General features: G+C 37.1%; 1 protein-coding gene across 10 annotated transcripts in view; it reads left to right on the top strand.

Moving 5' to 3' along the window:
• AXDND1 (axonemal dynein light chain domain containing 1) overlaps window positions 1-18,546 on the top strand; it is an 81,041-nt gene that overhangs the window by 20,648 nt on the left and 41,847 nt on the right. For 4 of the 10 annotated variants that reach the window (XM_001488358.5, XM_023640633.2, XM_023640632.2 and 1 more), the window contains exons 7-15: window positions 125-181; window positions 1,752-1,854; window positions 3,142-3,263; window positions 5,946-6,086; window positions 7,062-7,166; window positions 12,965-13,085; window positions 15,659-15,760; window positions 16,947-17,107; window positions 18,364-18,439. In XM_001488358.5, the coding sequence (XP_001488408.1) occupies window positions 125-181; window positions 1,752-1,854; window positions 3,142-3,263; window positions 5,946-6,086; window positions 7,062-7,166; window positions 12,965-13,085; window positions 15,659-15,760; window positions 16,947-17,107; window positions 18,364-18,439 (988 nt within the window). The remainder of the gene's footprint in view (window positions 1-124; window positions 182-1,751; window positions 1,855-3,141; window positions 3,264-5,945; window positions 6,087-7,061; window positions 7,167-12,964; window positions 13,086-15,658; window positions 15,761-16,946; window positions 17,108-18,363; window positions 18,440-18,546) is intronic. The other 6 variants (XM_023640630.2, XM_070267799.1, XM_070267801.1 and 3 more) reach the window with 3 other exon arrangements.

Here is an 18,546-nt window from a genome sequence, read left to right on the forward strand (position 1 = left end):
GGACTTTCTGATTGCCTCCAAGCTTCTCACTTCCACGAGGTCTTGAGTTTGTCATGTTGTGACATGTGATAAATGGGCCAGATAATTTTCTTATAATAACATTTACCTGTCTTATTTACTGCAGCAAATATACTACTCTCCTCACAGACAGTGAAAATAGGCTATTGCTCTTCCCATCCATGTAAGTACAGTTTATTTTTGAAAGTGTTTCTCAGAAAGAATAACTATATACATATATATTCCTCTTTCTTGATACTTTATTACATAAAAAATATTAAAGTTACAGCAGAACCCCAAGACAATAATTGCCTACAATTCTGTTATCTAATCAATGTTTTCATTTGTCCAATTGCAATTTATTCAATTTTTGCATATTTATAATATTTAAGTGCTATAAGATGCTTTTATTTTTACAGTTTCAAATTTCTTTTTTCTGTTTTTAAATTTTATTTTATTGTGGTAACAATACTTAACATGACATCTACCCTCTTAAGAAATTTTTAAGTGTTCAATACAGTATTGTTAACCATAGGCACAATGTCGTAGATAGGTAGAACTTATTCACCTTGCATGACTGAAACTTTATGCCCATTGGTTAGTAATTTCCCATTTCCCTCTCCCCCAGCCCCTGGAAACCACCATTCCACTCTCTGACTCCATGAGTTTGACTATTTTAGATCCCCCATGTAAGTGGAATCATGCAGTATTTGTCCTTCTGTTACTGGCTTATTTCACTTAGCATAATGTCCTCCAGGCTCATCCATGTTGTTGCATATTGCAGAATTTCCTTTTTTTAAGGCTGAATAATATTCCATTGTATGTGTATATATATGTGTGTATATATGTGTGTGTGTGTGTGTGTATATATATATACACACACTACACCTTCTTTATCCATTCGTCCATCGGTGGACACTGAGGTTGTTTCTATGTCTTGACTATTGTGAATAGTGCTGTAGTGATCATGGGAGTGCTAGTATCTCTTTAAGATCCTGATTTCAGTTCTTTTGGATAAATGCTGAGAAGTGGGATTGCTGGATCATATATAAAATACTTTTATATTCTACATTTAACCATTAGTATTTCTCCATTTTGCTGATTCTTTTTTTTTCTTATTATCTCTCCTTTGTTCCTCTTCTTCTCTTACGTTGTAAAGTAACCAATATTAACAGCGTGGTGTTTCTCTCTCCACAGTTTTTCTATGTTCTTACAATCCTATACCATAGGTGTATAGAATTTTTTGAGGGGGAGCATTATTTTATTTTATGAAAAAGAGGATCATACTACTTGCATTTTTCTTGTTTTTGTGTGTGTGTGTTTTTTTTGAGGAAGATTAGCCCTGAGCTAACATCTGCCAATCCTCCTCTTTTTGCTGAGGAAGACTTGCCCTGAGCTAACACCCGTGCCCATCTTCCTCTACTTTATATGTGGGACGCCACGCACAGCATGGCGTGCCGAGCGGTGCCATGTCCACACCTGGGATCCGAACTGGCGAACCCCGGGCCGCCGAAGCGGAACCTGAGCGCTTAACTGCTGCACCACCAGCCGGCCCCAACTTTTTTTTTTTTTTTTTTTCACTATATTACTGATATCCAACTAGATCAGTACATATAGGTCTAAGGCTTTAAAATACCATTAATGTTCCATGTTATGTACACTTTCTTTATACATATTATAATCTTTTTGCCATTTGAGGATGACCTATTTTTTGTAACACTAATCACATAAGTCTGCCACCTTTAATCTTTTAGGAAACCTAATAAAAGAATAGAAGTGGTCCAGCTGAATGGCGTGATGGATACTATGCTTGAGAGGGCTGGTGTGGAAAATCAGGAATACACAGGGCCCACCAAGGTAACTGCAAAGGTCACTGTAACCGAGCGCGGGAGAGCGTGCGCTCTGGAGGTGGAGTGGCTGGACTGGAGGCTGGCCCTGCCGCTTATTAGCTGATGACCTTGGGCAAGTCATTTAATGTATTTGCGCCTCAATTTCTTCATCTGTAAATTAGAGATAATCGTATCTACCTCATAGGGTTGTTGTAGATTTTAAATCACCTAATGAATGTAAAGGGCTTAGAACAGTGCTTGGCATGTGGTAAACACTGTATAATTAATTGTTAGTGTTAGTATTATTGTATTACATTGACTATAAGGTACCATTGATTATATGACCCTTGTTATTTTATGTACCACTAAAAACACTGCCAATTAAACCATGCTTTCTTACCACTTATAATTTTTATTTTGTACTTAGTGAAAGAACTCTTTCAGTCTTACATAGATATAGATTTTTTTTTCTTTATGAGGGCTATTTCTTTTTTGTTTTATAAATTTTTCTTTTTATAGAATTTGAAACTTGAAATAGACAAGTTTAGCATAAGGCACTCCTATGTAACCTTTACCCAGGTTCACCAATTTTTTACATTGTTTCCTATTTGCTTTATCATTCTCTCTCCCTCTCTGCATATCTCTATATGAATAGTTTTTTCTGAACCATTTTGAAGGAAGCTGGTGACATCATACCTCTTTATCACCAAACATTTCAGAGTACACTTCCTATGGATAAGGACAATCTCTTATATATCCATAATACAGTCATCAAAATCAGAAAAGTTAACACTGATATGATAGTATTATCTAATATAGTCCATATTCAAATTGCAAATTTTATCAATTGGCCTGGTAATGGCTTTTATAGCTATTTTCCCCTCTATTTCAGGATCTTAGGATCACACAGTGCTTTTAGTTGTCATGTTCCTTTAGACAACTATAAAACAGTTTTTTGGTTTTCTTAACCTTAATATTCAGAAGAGCACAAGCCCGTATTCTGTAGAATGTTCCTTAATTTTGGCTTGTCTGATGTGTAGTCATGATTAGATTCCGGTTTTGTATTTTTGGCAGGTATAACAGAAGTGATATTGTGACCTTCTCAGTGCATCACATAAAGAGGTGCATGATTAGACATAGGCTTTTAAAAATAATGTATTATTTTTGTATATATATTTAGTTATAAAGGAAAATGTAAGTGAAATAAATTAAAGTGTTTCTAAAACTTATTCACATTTAGAGTGCCTGCCACCTAAAATGGTTTTTACTGACAAAACTGTAATAAATACTGATTATCTTATTTATCATTTGCCAGATGCACAAACTACTACATTTATTGAAGAAGGAACAGACCATTTACAATACAGTATTTCACGAACTTATTCGACAAGTCACCGTGGACTGTGCAGATCGAGGAGAACTGCTGTCGAAAATCAGGTTCGAGCTGCTACTGGAGTATCCCATTTCCCAGTGGATTTTATGTAAGAATTAGGTTTGTGTCTGCTGTCAAGAAGATCACAAAGTACACTTCTCTATTCTGTTGATAGTAAGGAGCCTAAGAGTATTACTATTATATTTTCTATAGTAAACATATAATAGTGGCGAACTTCCTTAAGGTGATTTCTGTTGGATGTTTGATACCATATTCTTTTTATGATTGGGAGTGAAGTGCTATGTGACATAGTGGAAAGAGCGTAGATTCTGGAGACAGACCAATCTGGTTTCAAATCGTCATCTAGATGTGTGACCTTGGTAAAAGTCTGAGCCTTAGTTTTCTCATATGTAAATGAAGATAATAACTACTGCGAAAATTTTCATTTGTCTATTTTTTCATTCGTCAATAATGTTTATTGAGAGTCCACTCTGTGTCAAGCACTAAGATGCTTCACAGGCTTGTGGTGTTTAAATGAGAGCACAGCAGTAGGTGCTCACTATATATCATGGTTATAGATGATGATGATAAATACTGTTATTACTGTAATTCTTCTTATGACCATGGCACTTTCCAAAAAGCTGAAAGGAATAGTGGAATTATAAAAGTGGGTTCAAATTACATATCTGCAGTTTACTTGCCATGGGGCCATAGGCAAATTATTAGATCTCACTGAATATCTGTCTCTCCTGAAAGGGAATTAATAATAGAAATTTGCCCTATTTTCCCACTGTCTGATTTATGGCAGCCGAGTCCCCCTCTCTGATGGTGTTGACAAACTAGAAGCAAAACCATTGATAAGAGACTAGTCAAGATTAGATACTAAGGAGTACTAAGGAGTAAGTTGTTGGAATACTGTCAAGAGCTGGAGAATATCAAATCAGAATGAGGCTAGGCTAAAGTCTGCATTGTCAAGCTAAGAACAAAGCCAAGTGGGATAGATGAGGAAGCGGGGCAAAGGAACCAGATGACTGACAGTGTATCCAAACCTTCCTCTTATGAAGGGTAGGGATGCGTGGGACTCTTCCAGCTGATTTCAGGAGGTAGCTTCTAGGGCCCGAAATAGGGTGGGGTCCTATCCCAGGAAGTCTAAACAGAAAGAGACAGGCAGGCAAATCAAAGCCAAAATTCTTTAAGAAAAGTTGAGTCTGGGGCCAGCCCAGTGGCATAGTGGTTAAATTCATGTACTCTGCTTCAGCAGCCCGGGGTTCACAGGTTTGGATCCCGGGCATGGACCTACACATTGCTCACCAAGCCATGCTGTGGTGGTGTCCCACATACAACAGAGAGGAAGATTGGCATAGATGTTAGCTCAGGGTGAATCTTCCTCAAGCAGAAAGAGGAAAATTGGCAACAGATGTTAACTCTGGGCCAATCTTCCTCACACACACAAAAAAAGTTGAGTCAGACACTAGGGAGACAAAAATACTAACTCCAAAGTGCCAGAGATAGGATCAGAGTAGAGCTTCAAAGCCAAGGATTTAAAATAGGGTAAAGTTGGAGTTAAGAATACAAAGCAGGTGAGAATAAGCAATGAGGTTTCAGGATGATTGCCACAAACATTCATGATGTGTTTGTGGAATGGTGGACTCAGTAGGTCCAAAGTAATATAGTGGCCAGCATTTTGTTGTGGTAGGAGCTACCGTCCCTATATCGCCAATAGGGGAAGTCCTAAAGAAGATGTTTGTAAAGTTGATACTTCCCTGTGTATGAGCTGCATATTGAGTAATAAACTCCCTGCCACTTTAAGTGTTTAAGCAAGGGCTGGATAATCCTTTCTCTCAGTGGATGAGAGATTAAACTAAAGGATCATTCCAACTCAAAGACGTTATAATTCTGGGGTCTCAGGCTTAGGGTGTAATACCTAGATGACTTTTAATATAAATGAAGACCACTCAGTCATGGTCTTTGTAATTTATCATCTGTGATCATTTCCAAATATTTTGTTTGGATTTATTCAGAAGCAAAAGAAATGACTTCCTTGTATTTCAGGTCTTTGTTTATTTTTAAACAGTTGGTATCTTTTTACATTTCGGTCAATTCGAGAAAAGTAATTTTTCTTTTTTTTTTGAAGGTTGGCACCTGAGCTAACATTTGTTGCCAATCTTCTTTTATTTATTTTTTCTTCTCCCCAAAGCCCCCCAGAACATAGTTGTACATTTTAGTTGTGGGTCCTTCTAGTTGTGCTATGTGGGATGCCGCCTCAGCATGGCCTGATGAGTAGTGCCATGGCCGCGCCCAAGATCCGAACCAGCAAAACCCTGGGCCGCGGAAGTGGAGTGCGTGAACTTAACCACTTGGCCATGGGGCCAGCCCTGAGAAAAGTGATTTTATTCATGAATTCAACTATTTATAAAAATCTCACTATACTCAAGGCACTCTGTGACATGGTTCCTATCATTATAGAGTTTATAATTTAGAAGAAGAAATAAAAGAAGTCCTTATTTGGTTTTATATCTCAGACATTATATCCCAAATAATTATGACTCTGGCTAAAATTCTCCACAATTCGTTCACTTGTATGAGCATGGCAGGAATAGATCCCTTTCTTTTTCTATCTTGTTCTTCCCACATATCTTTTGTGAATGTCTGTTCACTGTTTCTTTCCTAGCATTACTTTCTCTCTCACGTATTTTCTGGCTCCTTTTCTTCTGCATGGTGTCTTGTTTTCCTTCTTCCTCATGCAGAGAGCGGTATGTACAAATGCTTGACCAAATTGCCCGGCAGATGATTGACTTCTACAAAGACTTGGTAACTCAGCGAATGATGGACCAGCGCATTTTAGAAGAATTGTACAATTTTAAGAATGTTATTGAGGAACTGACCAGGTAAAAACTGTGATTACCTTTAACACAAAACAAAAGGCAAAGCCGTGTCTCTAAAGAGAGTAAAAAATATTCAGGGAAAGTAGCATGGCTAATGGTGAGGACTCTTTTGTTCTCTTTTCACGTTTAGCAAGAGAACAAAAAGGACTGGATGCAGATGTCGATATAGATGTAGAGACATGGATTGCACAGGTTAACACAGAACCAGGGCTCTGTGTATGTACAGGGAAAAGACTCCTTTTCTTCCTTCCAAGGTAGAGATGTTTATCTTTTTTTTTTTTGAGGAAGACTAGCCCTGAGCTAACTACTGCCACTCCTCCTCTTTTTGCTGAGGAAGACTGGTCCTGAGCTCACATCCGTGCCCATCTTCCTCTACTTTATATGTGGGACGCCTACCACAGCATGGCGTGCCAAGTGGTGCCATGTCCGCACCTGGGATCCGAACCAGCAAACCCCGGACCGCTGAGAAGCGGAACGTGCGAACTTAACCGCTGCACCACCGGGCCGACTCCAGAGATGTTTATCTTAATCAGGTTTATAGAACAATGCCATGATTAGGGTGTTAAGGTTCAAATCCCTAAGAGAATAAGCATTGTATAGCAATCAAGGTTAGAGATCATCTAACCTTGTGGCAAGATATTTAGTGACAAGAACGACGAGGATAGGATAGGCATGACAGAGGGTCCAACGGAGCAGCCTGGAGGCCTTGCCTGTCAACATCCGCCTTTACTCCATTCTAGAGGATCCCGCTCATCTTCTTTCTACCTTTTCTAGCCAGACTGATTCCATTGCCAGACCTGGCAAGATTCCATCCAAATGTACACTAGATATCTTCATTTGTTTTATGAGGTAGAGAAACTAGGAAGAGATGTACACATGATAACTGAGAAGATTCCTGAGTATAAAATCTGATTTCCTGGGTAGAAACTTTTTGGAGGTCTTCAACTATGAGTATAAAATCTGTTTGCTCTATTTCAGGGAGCTGTGTCTGGTCCAGGCACACGATATGAAATTAACAAAGGAGGCAGAGAAGGCCCACAAGGATCTGGCGCAAGCTCTTTTAGATGCTGAAAAGAATGCCAAGTGAGTTACCAAACGTTAGCATTACGTCATACATGCTTCACATCTTGTGTTAAGAAACAAAATTTTATAGCAACATTTGAAGTTTTTTTTTATTGCAACAGTGCCCGGAGGAGTTAATCTATGTAATTTTCGTTACATATTAATGAATGCAGTTAAGGTACGTAAAGCTCATTACGTATGTGAACTCCTCCGGCACTGTTGTAATACACGTCTTGTAAATGTTTTGCTGTATGGGAGTTTTCCAGCGGGTATACCTAGAAGTGGAATTACAGGCTCATAGGATACGCACGGCCTTGCCTTGCTAGATATTGCCAAATGCTCCACAAAGCAGCTGTATTGTATATCCTCTCGTCTGTACATGAGAGTGCCCTTTAGCCTGTATCTTTTATCCGTATGGTGGGTGTGAAAAGATATTTAGTTTTTGTTGGCACTTTCCTATTTAGTAACATGAGTCTAGTTCTTTTTTAGATTTTAGTGAATCTACTGCAGTCTTAATGTTTTTATTCTATTTCAAGGGTAGCAAACTTTTTTCTTTTTTCTTTTTTGATGAGGAAGATTAGCCCTGAGCTAGCATCCATTTCCAATCCTCCTCTTTTTGCTGAGGAAGATTGGCCCTGAGCTCACATCTGTACCCGTCTTCCTCTATTTTATGTGTGGGACACCTGCCACAGCAGGGCTTGATACGTGGCGCTTAGATCTATGCCAGGATCCAAACCCTCAAAGCCCAGGCCACCAAAGCCAGTGCGCAAACTTAACCACTGTGCCACTGGTCAGGCCTGCAAACTTTTTCTTTAAAGGGCCAGATGGTGACATATGGTTTCTGATGCAACTACTCAGTCAGCTCTGCCTTTGTAATGTGTGCCATTGGACACAGCCAAGGACAACAGGCTGTGTTCCATTAAAACTTTATTTGTTGACACTGAAATGTGAATTTATAACATTTTCATGTGTCAAAAGCTGGTTATAATCAAATGACACTTTGAGTAGTCCTTAACTAGTTGGACTTTCATATTAATTTCATACTCTAGAACTGAGTTTATAGAGTGCACTCTGTTCCAGAGGTTGGTAAACATTTGGATTGTCCTTGTATCTGGAGAATTTTTCCCCATGTTCTCCGCTAGTATGCATCTGGATAGGAAATATGTGAGGGCATTACGTTTTTGAAAGAAGTATAAAATCTAACCAGTCACTAGACTTGATTAGTTACAAGTGTAACAAGGTGGCTTTATGAATTTAAGTTCACGTAATATAAAATCTGAATTGATGTAAACTATCTGTGCCTTCAAAATTTAAAAAAAGAAACATTCAAGCCTTTTGCTCTTCTGTAATATTTCTGCCCTTAGCACAGAACATTGGTTTCTCAGTGTTTTTGCTTCAAAGAATGCCTAGATCCAAGTGACCCCACTTTAAAGCCAAAAGAAAATTCCAAGAGCAGTTCTTAAAGGAGTCAGAGAAAACAGTAAGCAATCCTTCTGTTTTTCAGTGGTATACTAATGTGTCTGGTACTAGAATGGCCCCCCTGAATTTGAACAAAGATACTTTTCCCCTTGGATTTTCTCCTACCAAAAAATCTAAATTATTGACAATAAAAAAATTCTTCTTTTTTTTTAACCATTAAAAAATATAAAAAGTAAAATTATAGATGTGAAAAATTAAAAATGTAAAATTCTCAGCTGGTGGACTATACAAAAAACAAGTGTGGGCTGGATCTGACCCGCAAGCCGTGCTTTACTGACTTCTGTTCTATTTCATTTTCTGTTAGACTTCTGATTACTAGAAGCTCTTGGGTACATATCAAAAGATATATCTGAGTGCATTTAAATTTTTTTATTTAATTAATTAGAAATAATATTATTATATTATCATAGAAGCAGTACATGTGCCTTATAAGAAAATTAGAAAATACAAACAAGCAAAAGCGAATAAATAATATCACCATCTCACCACCCATAGATTACTGCTGTGAATACCTCGGTGTATGTGTATTCTTGTGGACCTTTTTTCTTTGTACATGTGCACACATGCATTTTTTAAACCGAAATTGTATTGTATATATAATTACACAGCCTGGTTTTTTTTTTTTAGTCAACAATCTCTACCTATTTCAGTAAATTTTCACTTCATAAATTGCCTGGGTCATATTCAGATTTTCTCAGTTATTCCTAATATGTACTTCACATTGGGTTGTCCAGACTAGTGTCCAATCTAGGACCACATATTGCATCTTGTTTTATTTCGCTTTGAATCCAGCATAGTCCTCTGCTTTTTTTTTTTTTAATTTGTTGAAGAATAACTATATTTTTTAAATGTCGAGAAAAACGCAATGTATATAAGATCTGAATTCAAAATATATTTACTTTTATTCTATTTTATTCCTTACTGGAATGAGAGAGGTAGCTTGATCGTTTTCTGCCCACTGAAGTACTCCTGTTTTCCGTAGTTGATTCACCTTCTTGTCTTAGTAGATAGCTGTTCTGTACTTTGTCTTCTATCCTCATGCCTCTAACATAGCTCTTCACCTTCTTTCAGAGCTGGTGAGCTTGCTTTTTAAAGGTAGAAGCAAACAGGAGAGAACTCAGTCTCTCACCCCTGCGTCTCCCCACCCACCTGCATCTGTGCGCACACCTTCTCTCTTCCTTCTCTTACTGGAGATGAACTGTCTCCTTTTTCAGGCCAGTCTCTCCGTGTGTATGCTGTTACATCTCCTCTTACCTAGTCAAGATATTTTCAGCAAATATTCCGCCTTTCTCCTGTATCATTGATGTTTCCCTCTCCACCTGATTAGTCCTATCAGTATGCAAATATACTATAAGTACTCCCATCTTAAAAACAACAACCCAAAAAAACCCCTAAAAAGGCTCCCAAGTCTGTTAGGACCACATATCCCCTGCTAGCTATGGCCCCATTTCTCTGCTCCCCTTACAGTAAACTTCTTCAAAAGTTTTACTTCTTCGTACTCATTATCTCCATTTCCTGTCCTCCCATTATCGCTTGAACCCACTCCAGTCAGGCTTTCACCTCGACCACTCCACCAAAAGGCACCTGTCATTGCATGCACCAGTGACTTTCATGTTGCTACATCCAAAGGTCACTTATCAATTCTCATTTAACTTGATTTACCAGCTGCATTTGTCATAATTGACCAGTTACCCTTACTTTCAGCATATTATACTCCTAGTTTTCCTTCTACTTTACTTTTGGCTCCTTCTTACTTGTATCCCTTGCAGGTTCCTTTTCATCTCACCAATTTCTGAATATTGGAGTGCTCACTCTTTGGATCTTTCCTCTATCTATATTCACTTCCTAAGTGAATCCATTCAGTTTCTAGGCTTTAAATACCATCATCTCTATACTCAACACACAAATTTATATCTCCAGGTTCAATCTTCTCCTTGAATTCCAGACTTGTATATTCAACAGGCTTAACATTTCTGCTTAGATGCCTAAGGTTCCCAAACTGAATTCCTGTTTTTACTCCTAAACCTACTCCTTCAACACTCTTTTCCCATTTCAATTAATGGCAACTCCATCTTTCCAGTTTCTCCAGCCAAAATCTTGGCATCGTCCGTGATCCCTTTCTTTCTCTCACATCTCACATCTCTCCATTAGCAAATTCTATCAACTCTTGTTTCATTACATATGCAGAATCTTCACGACTTTCACTACTGCCATCTTCATCTCTTGCCTGGGTATTACAATAACCTCAGAATGGCCTTTTTACTTCTGCCTTTACACTACTATAGTCTGTCTATTCTCCCCACACCAGCCAATGTGATCTATTAAAACTTGACTCAAATAATATCATTTCTCTGCTCAAAATTCTTCAATACCTCTCTCTCTTATGGTAAAAGGCCATGCTTTAAAAAAATGGTTTATAAGACTAATCCTACCAGAATTTCTCTGAGTTCTCCTACTTTATTGTAGACATGCTCACCTTTGTGCCTTCCTTGAACGCACCAGCCAGGCTCCCACTTCAGGGCCTGGAATCCTCTCCCCCAGAGAGCTGTGGAGCTTCTTCCCTCCTTCCTTCAGACCTTGGCTCAAATCTTCTGAGCAAGGTCCTTCCTGATCCCCCTGTTTAAAATGGCAATATACTTCATACTCTTGATCCCTTTCCCTAGACTTATTTTTATCCATAGCACTATCACTACTTAATATATTGTTTAACTTTTTTATTTGTTTATTATCTCTTCTGAATAAACTTTATAAGGAAAAGTTTTTTTGGTTTATTTAGTTTTGAACACTACCTGGCATATGGTAGGCACTAAACAGATATTTGTTCAATGAATTAAAAAAATAAACTAGGACTTCTTTTGTGCTAATGTCCACTATAAGAACAAAATATCTTCTAAATCCAGAGAGAAGGGGAAGGAAGGAGAGAAAGAAATCTTATTTTCTTTAAAAATTGATGGTTCTGAAAGGGGATGGTTCATTTTTGTGTGTGATGAGAAATTTTTAGTAATACTTTATTCTGATTATTATTATTAAATAATACTGATTATTTTATTGAAAATTTAGAAAATACAGAAACGTAAATAAGGAAATAAGGAGCATCCATTATTCTGTCTCTTAGAGTTAACTACTATTAATATTTTGGTATATTTTTCTTTTTTCTATGTATTTTTTATGAAAATGAGATCAAACTGAAGATATAATTTTATCATTTGGGTTTTCTCGTTTTATGTTATAACACAAAAAATTTTCCCATGTACCAAAGTATTGAGAACATGATCTTGAATTCACTTGAGCGTGTTTTCATCATAGAGCTTCATCATGTATTTTATTTGGCCAATCCCTGGTTGTTGCACATTGAGGTTGTTTCTGAATTTTTTTCTTTTGCTATTACAAAGCAGGGTCATTAATTCCCTTTTTAAAATCGAGGTCTAATTTTCAGATGGTAAAATGCACATATCTTAAGGGTATAGCTTGTTGAATTTTTATATGTGTATTTACCTGTGTGACATGTAACACGTAGGGTGATTAATTTTGTCTCAGTTGCTTTGAACAAGTGGGAGCCTCCAAACAGAAGGAGGCTTCAGAAGCCAGTGCTGGTAGTTCCTGGCTCTCACCAAAATTAGGAGAATTTTACATCACTGGCCTTTAATTCTTAAAGCAAAGTTAATATTCTGTAGGAGAAAGTGTTCCAAAAGGTTTGTGAGATTCTGCCAGTCACTTTAGAAATTCCGTGTATGTGTTTAATCTTAGAAGGACTTTTAATTCTAAGAGAAGCTTCAGCGTAAGTTAGAAGGAAAAGGCATGTTCTGGTAAACATGAAGAAAAACTAGATAATAAAAAGGTACTTAATTATACTCAAGCTTTTGGTTGGTTGGTAGAGAATTTCTTTAAATCTTATTATATATAATTTAAAAATATAGTGGCTCACAATTATTGGGCTTTGTGCCTTTAATAGAGAATCCTAATTCTATGGGAAAAAAGCTTAACAATAAAACTACTATATTACTGCCACTTGCATTCTGAATTTTTCACTAGATATAGTATTGTTATACCATTGGAATACCATTTTGTAAAAATTCTAGTGAATAAAGAGTATGATGAAAAGTGTTTAGAGCAGGGAACAATATATTGAACTTTTTACTTTAAGACTTTTGTGAGATTTAAAAATGAAATGCGAATATTTTTACTTCCACTTTGCTGTATATTAGTGTTGCTGATCTATCCAGCAATTTTATCGTAATTACTTTATGGTGAGTTTTAAAGGAAAAAATTGCCTGTTTTAGAACAAAACTTCTTAAAAAACAATATGTCTCTATATAGCTGTTTCTTAATTTTTCTTCTAGAATTGTAGAAGAATACCATGACTTATATACATTACAAAGAGGAAGGATGGAGAGCGATATTAAACAGCTAATGGCAGAAAGAGATATCTGGAGCTCAGCCACATATGATTTGGCCCTAAAGGTTGGTTAATCTGGAATCATATCTCAGACTTCTTTTTTGGCTCAAGTTTCGTTTTACAATTTTCTTTCTTTCTTTTTATTGAAGTATAATTGACATACAATATTATATTAGTTTCAGGTGTACAACATAGTGATTTGATATTTTTATATGTTATGAAGATATCACTGCCAGATATAATATATATATGTTATATGCCAGATATATATAACCAGATATAAGTCTGGTTACCATCTGTTACCATACAATGTTATTACCGTATTATTAACTATATTCCCGATGCTGTACATTATGTCTCTGTGATTTATTTATTTTATAACTGGAAATCTTTACTTCTTGATTCCCTTCTCCTTTTTTGCCCATCCGCTTACCCCCAGCCCCTCTGGCAGCCACTGGTTTGTTCTCTGCATCTATGAGTCTGTTTCTGTTTTATTGTATTTGTTTGTTTTGGTTTTTAGATTCCACATGTAAGTGAAATCATACAGTGTCATTCTCTGTCTGATTTATTTCACTTAGCATAATACCCTCTAGGTCTATCCATATTGTTGCAAATGGCAAGATTTTATTCTTTTTTATGGCTGAGTAATATTTCATTGTATATGTGTACCACATCTTCTTTATCCATTTATCTATATTTTTTTTTGAGGAAGATTAGCCCTGAGCTAACTGCTGCCAATCCTCCTCTTTTTGCTGAGGAAGCCTGGCCCTGAGCTAACATCCGTGCCCATCTTCCTCTACTTTGTATGTGGGACACCTACCACAGCATGGCGTGCCAAGCGGTGCCATGTCCGCACCTGGGATCCCAACCGGCGACCCCCGGGCCACTGAAGCGGAATGTGCGAACTTAACTGCTGCAGCACGGTGCCGCCCCTCCATTTATCTATTGACGGACACTTCGGTTGCTACCATATCTTGGCTATTTTCAATAATCTAGACAAAAATTTTAAAAATGAAGATGTATGTTTAATTGATGAATAATGTAGCCATTATGGGCCTTGAAAAGGAAAAGTTATATATTTTTCCTTTGATTCTTTTCTGTTGGGGACCTGGCTATTGCCCAATTAAAGGCTATTTTTTTCAACAGAACCTGTGAAGTATGAACAAGAGTTATTTCTCTGTTGTTTGTGAACACGTTAAAATTTTTTACTTTGAATTATACTAATAATAAACTCAGAAAAGTGGTTCTTATTTTTTCAACTAATCTAACTGTATTAGGATCACTAGATATCTCTCTTTGGTTCTATTAGGTTGGTATCCAAGATGACAAATGAATTGAAATATGGCAGCCTGTGGACCATCATAGTAATGCTTTAGAGAACTAGCAAAATCCCACAGTATTCTATTTTTCTGAAATGTTTGCTAGTTGGTTGCCTATTCTCACACCTGGGACTTATAGTATTATCAGCAAATTATGACCCTCAACAGATTCAAATTTTTGTACCATTTTCCTCTGGAATGGTCAGACCTCATCTAGGATCCAATATTCCATCCTGGTGCAGATTTTAAAAGGGACATTGGCTTGTCCAGAGGCAACAATCACGACAGTAAATATGTAAGAAGCAAATCTGGGAGTTAGGTATGCTCAGTAGAAGAAAAAAAGAAGACAAGTGAGTTCCCTCGCTCGAGAAGTAAACAGGAGAGAACTGATGCCTGGTAGAGGTTTCTGAACAAGCAAAGCTTGAATCGATGGGGCTCTGTGTTAGGCCATCCCTAATGTCCCTTCCCACAAGAAATGACAGCTAGAATGTCAACTCCCTGAAAATAAGGACTTTGTTTCTTTTGTTCACGGCTATATGTACAGTGTCTAGAACACATTCATTGAATGACTATGTAGTTGATTCAATACATCAGTGGTTCTCAAAGTATGGTCCAAAGACCCCCTGGGTGTCCATGAGATCCTTGCATGAGATCGAAACTAGTTGCATCGTAATACTAAGATGTTGTTTGCCCTTTTCACTCTCATTCTCACATGAGTGCACAGTGGATTTTTCTTGAAGTTACATGATAATGGGATATTGCAACAGATTGAAGGCAGAAGCAAATATGAGACTCCAGCTCTATTCTATTAAGGCAAACATTAAAAAGATTTGTAAAAAATGTCAAACAATGGTGCTCTTTTTACTAATTATTTTTTGTTTTGGAAAATATAGTTATTTTTTCATAATAATACTATTTATGTTAACATATCCTGGGTTTATTAATGTTATGTTTAAGTGAACTAACAAAAACATATTTTAAATAATTTCGGTTTTAATTTCCAATACAGTAAATATCAATAGATACAATGCATATAAACAAAAGCTCTTTGGAGTCCACAATAATTTTTAAAAGTGTAAAGGGGTTTGAGATCGAATTGTTTGAGACCCTCTGCTGTGTACTACACTTCACTGTGGTTCTAATTCAGTAGTTTTAGAAACACGAATTTACAATTCAGGTTAGTTCATGATTTAAATAAGAAATTGTGATTGAGTTAATGATTGAATGAAAAATTGATATGTGAAATTGGTTTGGGTTTAATAAATTACAGTGGTTTGATAATGTTTTAGGTTCCTAATTTTAGTAATTTTTTAAAATAGGTAATTGAAAGAAATAGAGTCATATTGGCTAAAAGACTTTACCTCAATGAAAAAGGCTGGAATAAATATGCTAAGCATTTCATCATACTGCTGTCAACCAAGGTAAAGCTCAGTTCATTTAAGTTATGGGAAAAGAGACTCCAGTTTTTGAGGGTTAAGACTATAGGAAGCCTTTGCTAAATTTATAGATTAAATTTTAAATATAGTTTTACATTTGTGCTTTATTGTGGGCAGAATGAAAAATCTAGGGAAATGTGAATAAAGGCTCTCACTTCTTGGGACCAGTGCAGTGGCGTAGTGGTCAAGTTTGCGCGCTACACTTTGGTGGCCCAGGGTTTGCAGGTTCGGATCCTGGGTGAGGACCTACACACCATTCATCAGGCCATGCTGTGGCAGCATCCTATATTCACAATAGAGGAAGACTGGCACAGATGTTAGCGCAGCAACAATCTTTCTCAAGCAAAAAGAGGAAGATTGGCAACAGATGTTAGCCCAGGACCAATCTTCCTCACACACACACAAATACACACACACACACACACACACACACACACACAAAGCCTTACTTTTTTGTGTTTGTCTTCTATCCTAATTAAACCAGTTTAAGCAATTTATCTAAGTTAATAATACTGCGAATGTTATTTATAGTTATCCTTCTGTTTATTAGTGCTTAAACTAAAAAAATGTAAGTAGCTGTGCTCATTGAAATAGTTGCATTATTGGTGCATTCTATGCAATTTTATGGGAAAATTCAGTGAGCACACTAGATTGAAAAGGAGGGAAGTGGCATTTAGTGTGTTTCTAGAGTCAAACCATTTACACTAATCTTTCCATTTAATTTTTATAACAATCCTGTGGGATATATATTAGGGTATTTATTTCATGGATAAGAAAAATTAATCTCAGGTTAAATAACATCCCCCAAGGTTTCACAGCCTGTAAATGGCTACGATTCACATTTGGTTCTTTCTGGCTTTGAAACTCCTGTTTTTTTCCAGTGTACTGCATTCCCTCACATGAAAGTCCTATGGGGAAGTTAGGCTCAAGCTGCAAAGGAAAAATCTTGTTCCTAGTACTTTATGTACCATGGAAAAATCCACCACCAGAGGGACCATGTAGTAGGGTCACTGATGATATTTTGAAAGAGGAATAAATCTTTTCGATTTTTTGATCCATTTTCTGTGGATGTCTCTAGTATTACAATATTAAGAACGGTCTGGTATATGCTAATAAGTATTTGTTACATGATTAAATGAATAAATGGTTTGATTCCATCTCTTTTATCTAGGACACTGCAGACCTTGCACTGTTGCATAAGTTGACACAGAAATGGAGAAACTCAGTGAATAAATTTAAACAGGAATTGGAACAAAATGAAGACTCTACAAGGGAGACACTGCAATTTGTTAAGGATGGCCTTGTCAAATGGCAGCAATTCTTCAGAAATAAGTGGGTCTCTGGGAATCTTGTTTTTCTGATTATACTGTGTCATGCCTGATAACTCGGTCTGATTCTTCTTCATTAACATTGATTTTGGTGAGATAACCAGCAGCCCTTACAAGGGCACCACAAGACCAATCCTACTAAGACCTTGAATGGTCTTGTGGTTTCTAGTGCTAATTATCTCTTAGTCCGTCCTGCTCCCTATACCCAGCTGCTGCTGCCTCCATTTAACTCCAGCTGTTTTTCTTTTCTTTCGTCTCTTTGTAAAATCGTCAACTTATGTCATTACTGTTGGCAAACTTGAATATCTGGATCCATTTGCAAATTCTGTAGCATGGTACACATGCAGAGAAGTGGAATCGCTGGGTGGCAGTTATAAGGAGACTGATTTGGATTGGATATCATACTTTGTAACAATTAGACAAATCTGACAATGGAAGAGGCTGCCTATAAAATAGTTAAGTCGAGGCCAGGTGACTGAGTGAAAGGCAAGCTTAGTGGGAATCTGTACTTTGAATGCAGGCTGGACACAATAATTTCTAAGGTTTTTAAAAACTTTAAGATGCTCTGTCTGGTGCAGAAACACATTTAGGTATCATTTCCGTTTCAGATTGAGAACAATGCTTTCAGTTTTTCATATCTTCTAAGAATTTTCCCAATTAGTAGATTTGGAAGTTCTGAAGGCTGAAGCTGGTACACATCCGAGCTGGTTGCTGCTGCCGTCGCCCGTTTCTACTGTTTGTTGCCTCTTAGCTGGGAGGGAGCACAGGTGGTAGAGGTTCTCTTCTCCCTTTCTCTACAGGCCCTTCTTTATCAAGAGCTTTCTCCTTCTGAACTTCAGACATAACAAAGGAAACTCTCTCTTACCAGAAATTGGGGCTCCTGACCTAAATATTGAGACTTAATTATTCATTAGGCTTCCTTTCTATTTATATATTGTTTTGGCAACAGTATTCAACAGGAATTATTCTTATGATGATCTAGTTTTGGAAGCTGAAGACCAGAGACCACCTTTTGTAATACTGTCATGGCCTCTGACCCAGTAACTTGGTTAGTCAGGTCTGATAAGAGTCTGAATTTATATTTATATTTGTAAATTTAAAAATGAATGCCTATGAGGAGAGGGGCTGAACCTGGAAGGCATTCTTGCGAATCATTAAAGAGAAACATAATATTAATTGTTACATAGTGTATGGATTCATGATTTTCTTTGGTTATACCTTGTTCTGAGACCCAGCTCTTGCTCTTTTTCCTTCTTTCAGTGCAACAGACATTTTATCCCCTCGTAAAGGAAGTATACACGGATCAGTCATTCCAGACTTCAAGCAATGGCAAAAGGTGAGACTTTCTAATAAACAGCTTGGCAATCAAAATGCTGATTTGTCAACTTGCCGCTCCTCACCTATAACTGAGTCACCTCTCATCCTTTAAAAATGCCGTGCTAA

This window comes from Equus caballus, chromosome 5 (genome assembly GCF_041296265.1).
Source record: "Equus caballus isolate H_3958 breed thoroughbred chromosome 5, TB-T2T, whole genome shotgun sequence".
NCBI lineage: Eukaryota > Metazoa > Chordata > Mammalia > Perissodactyla > Equidae > Equus > Equus caballus.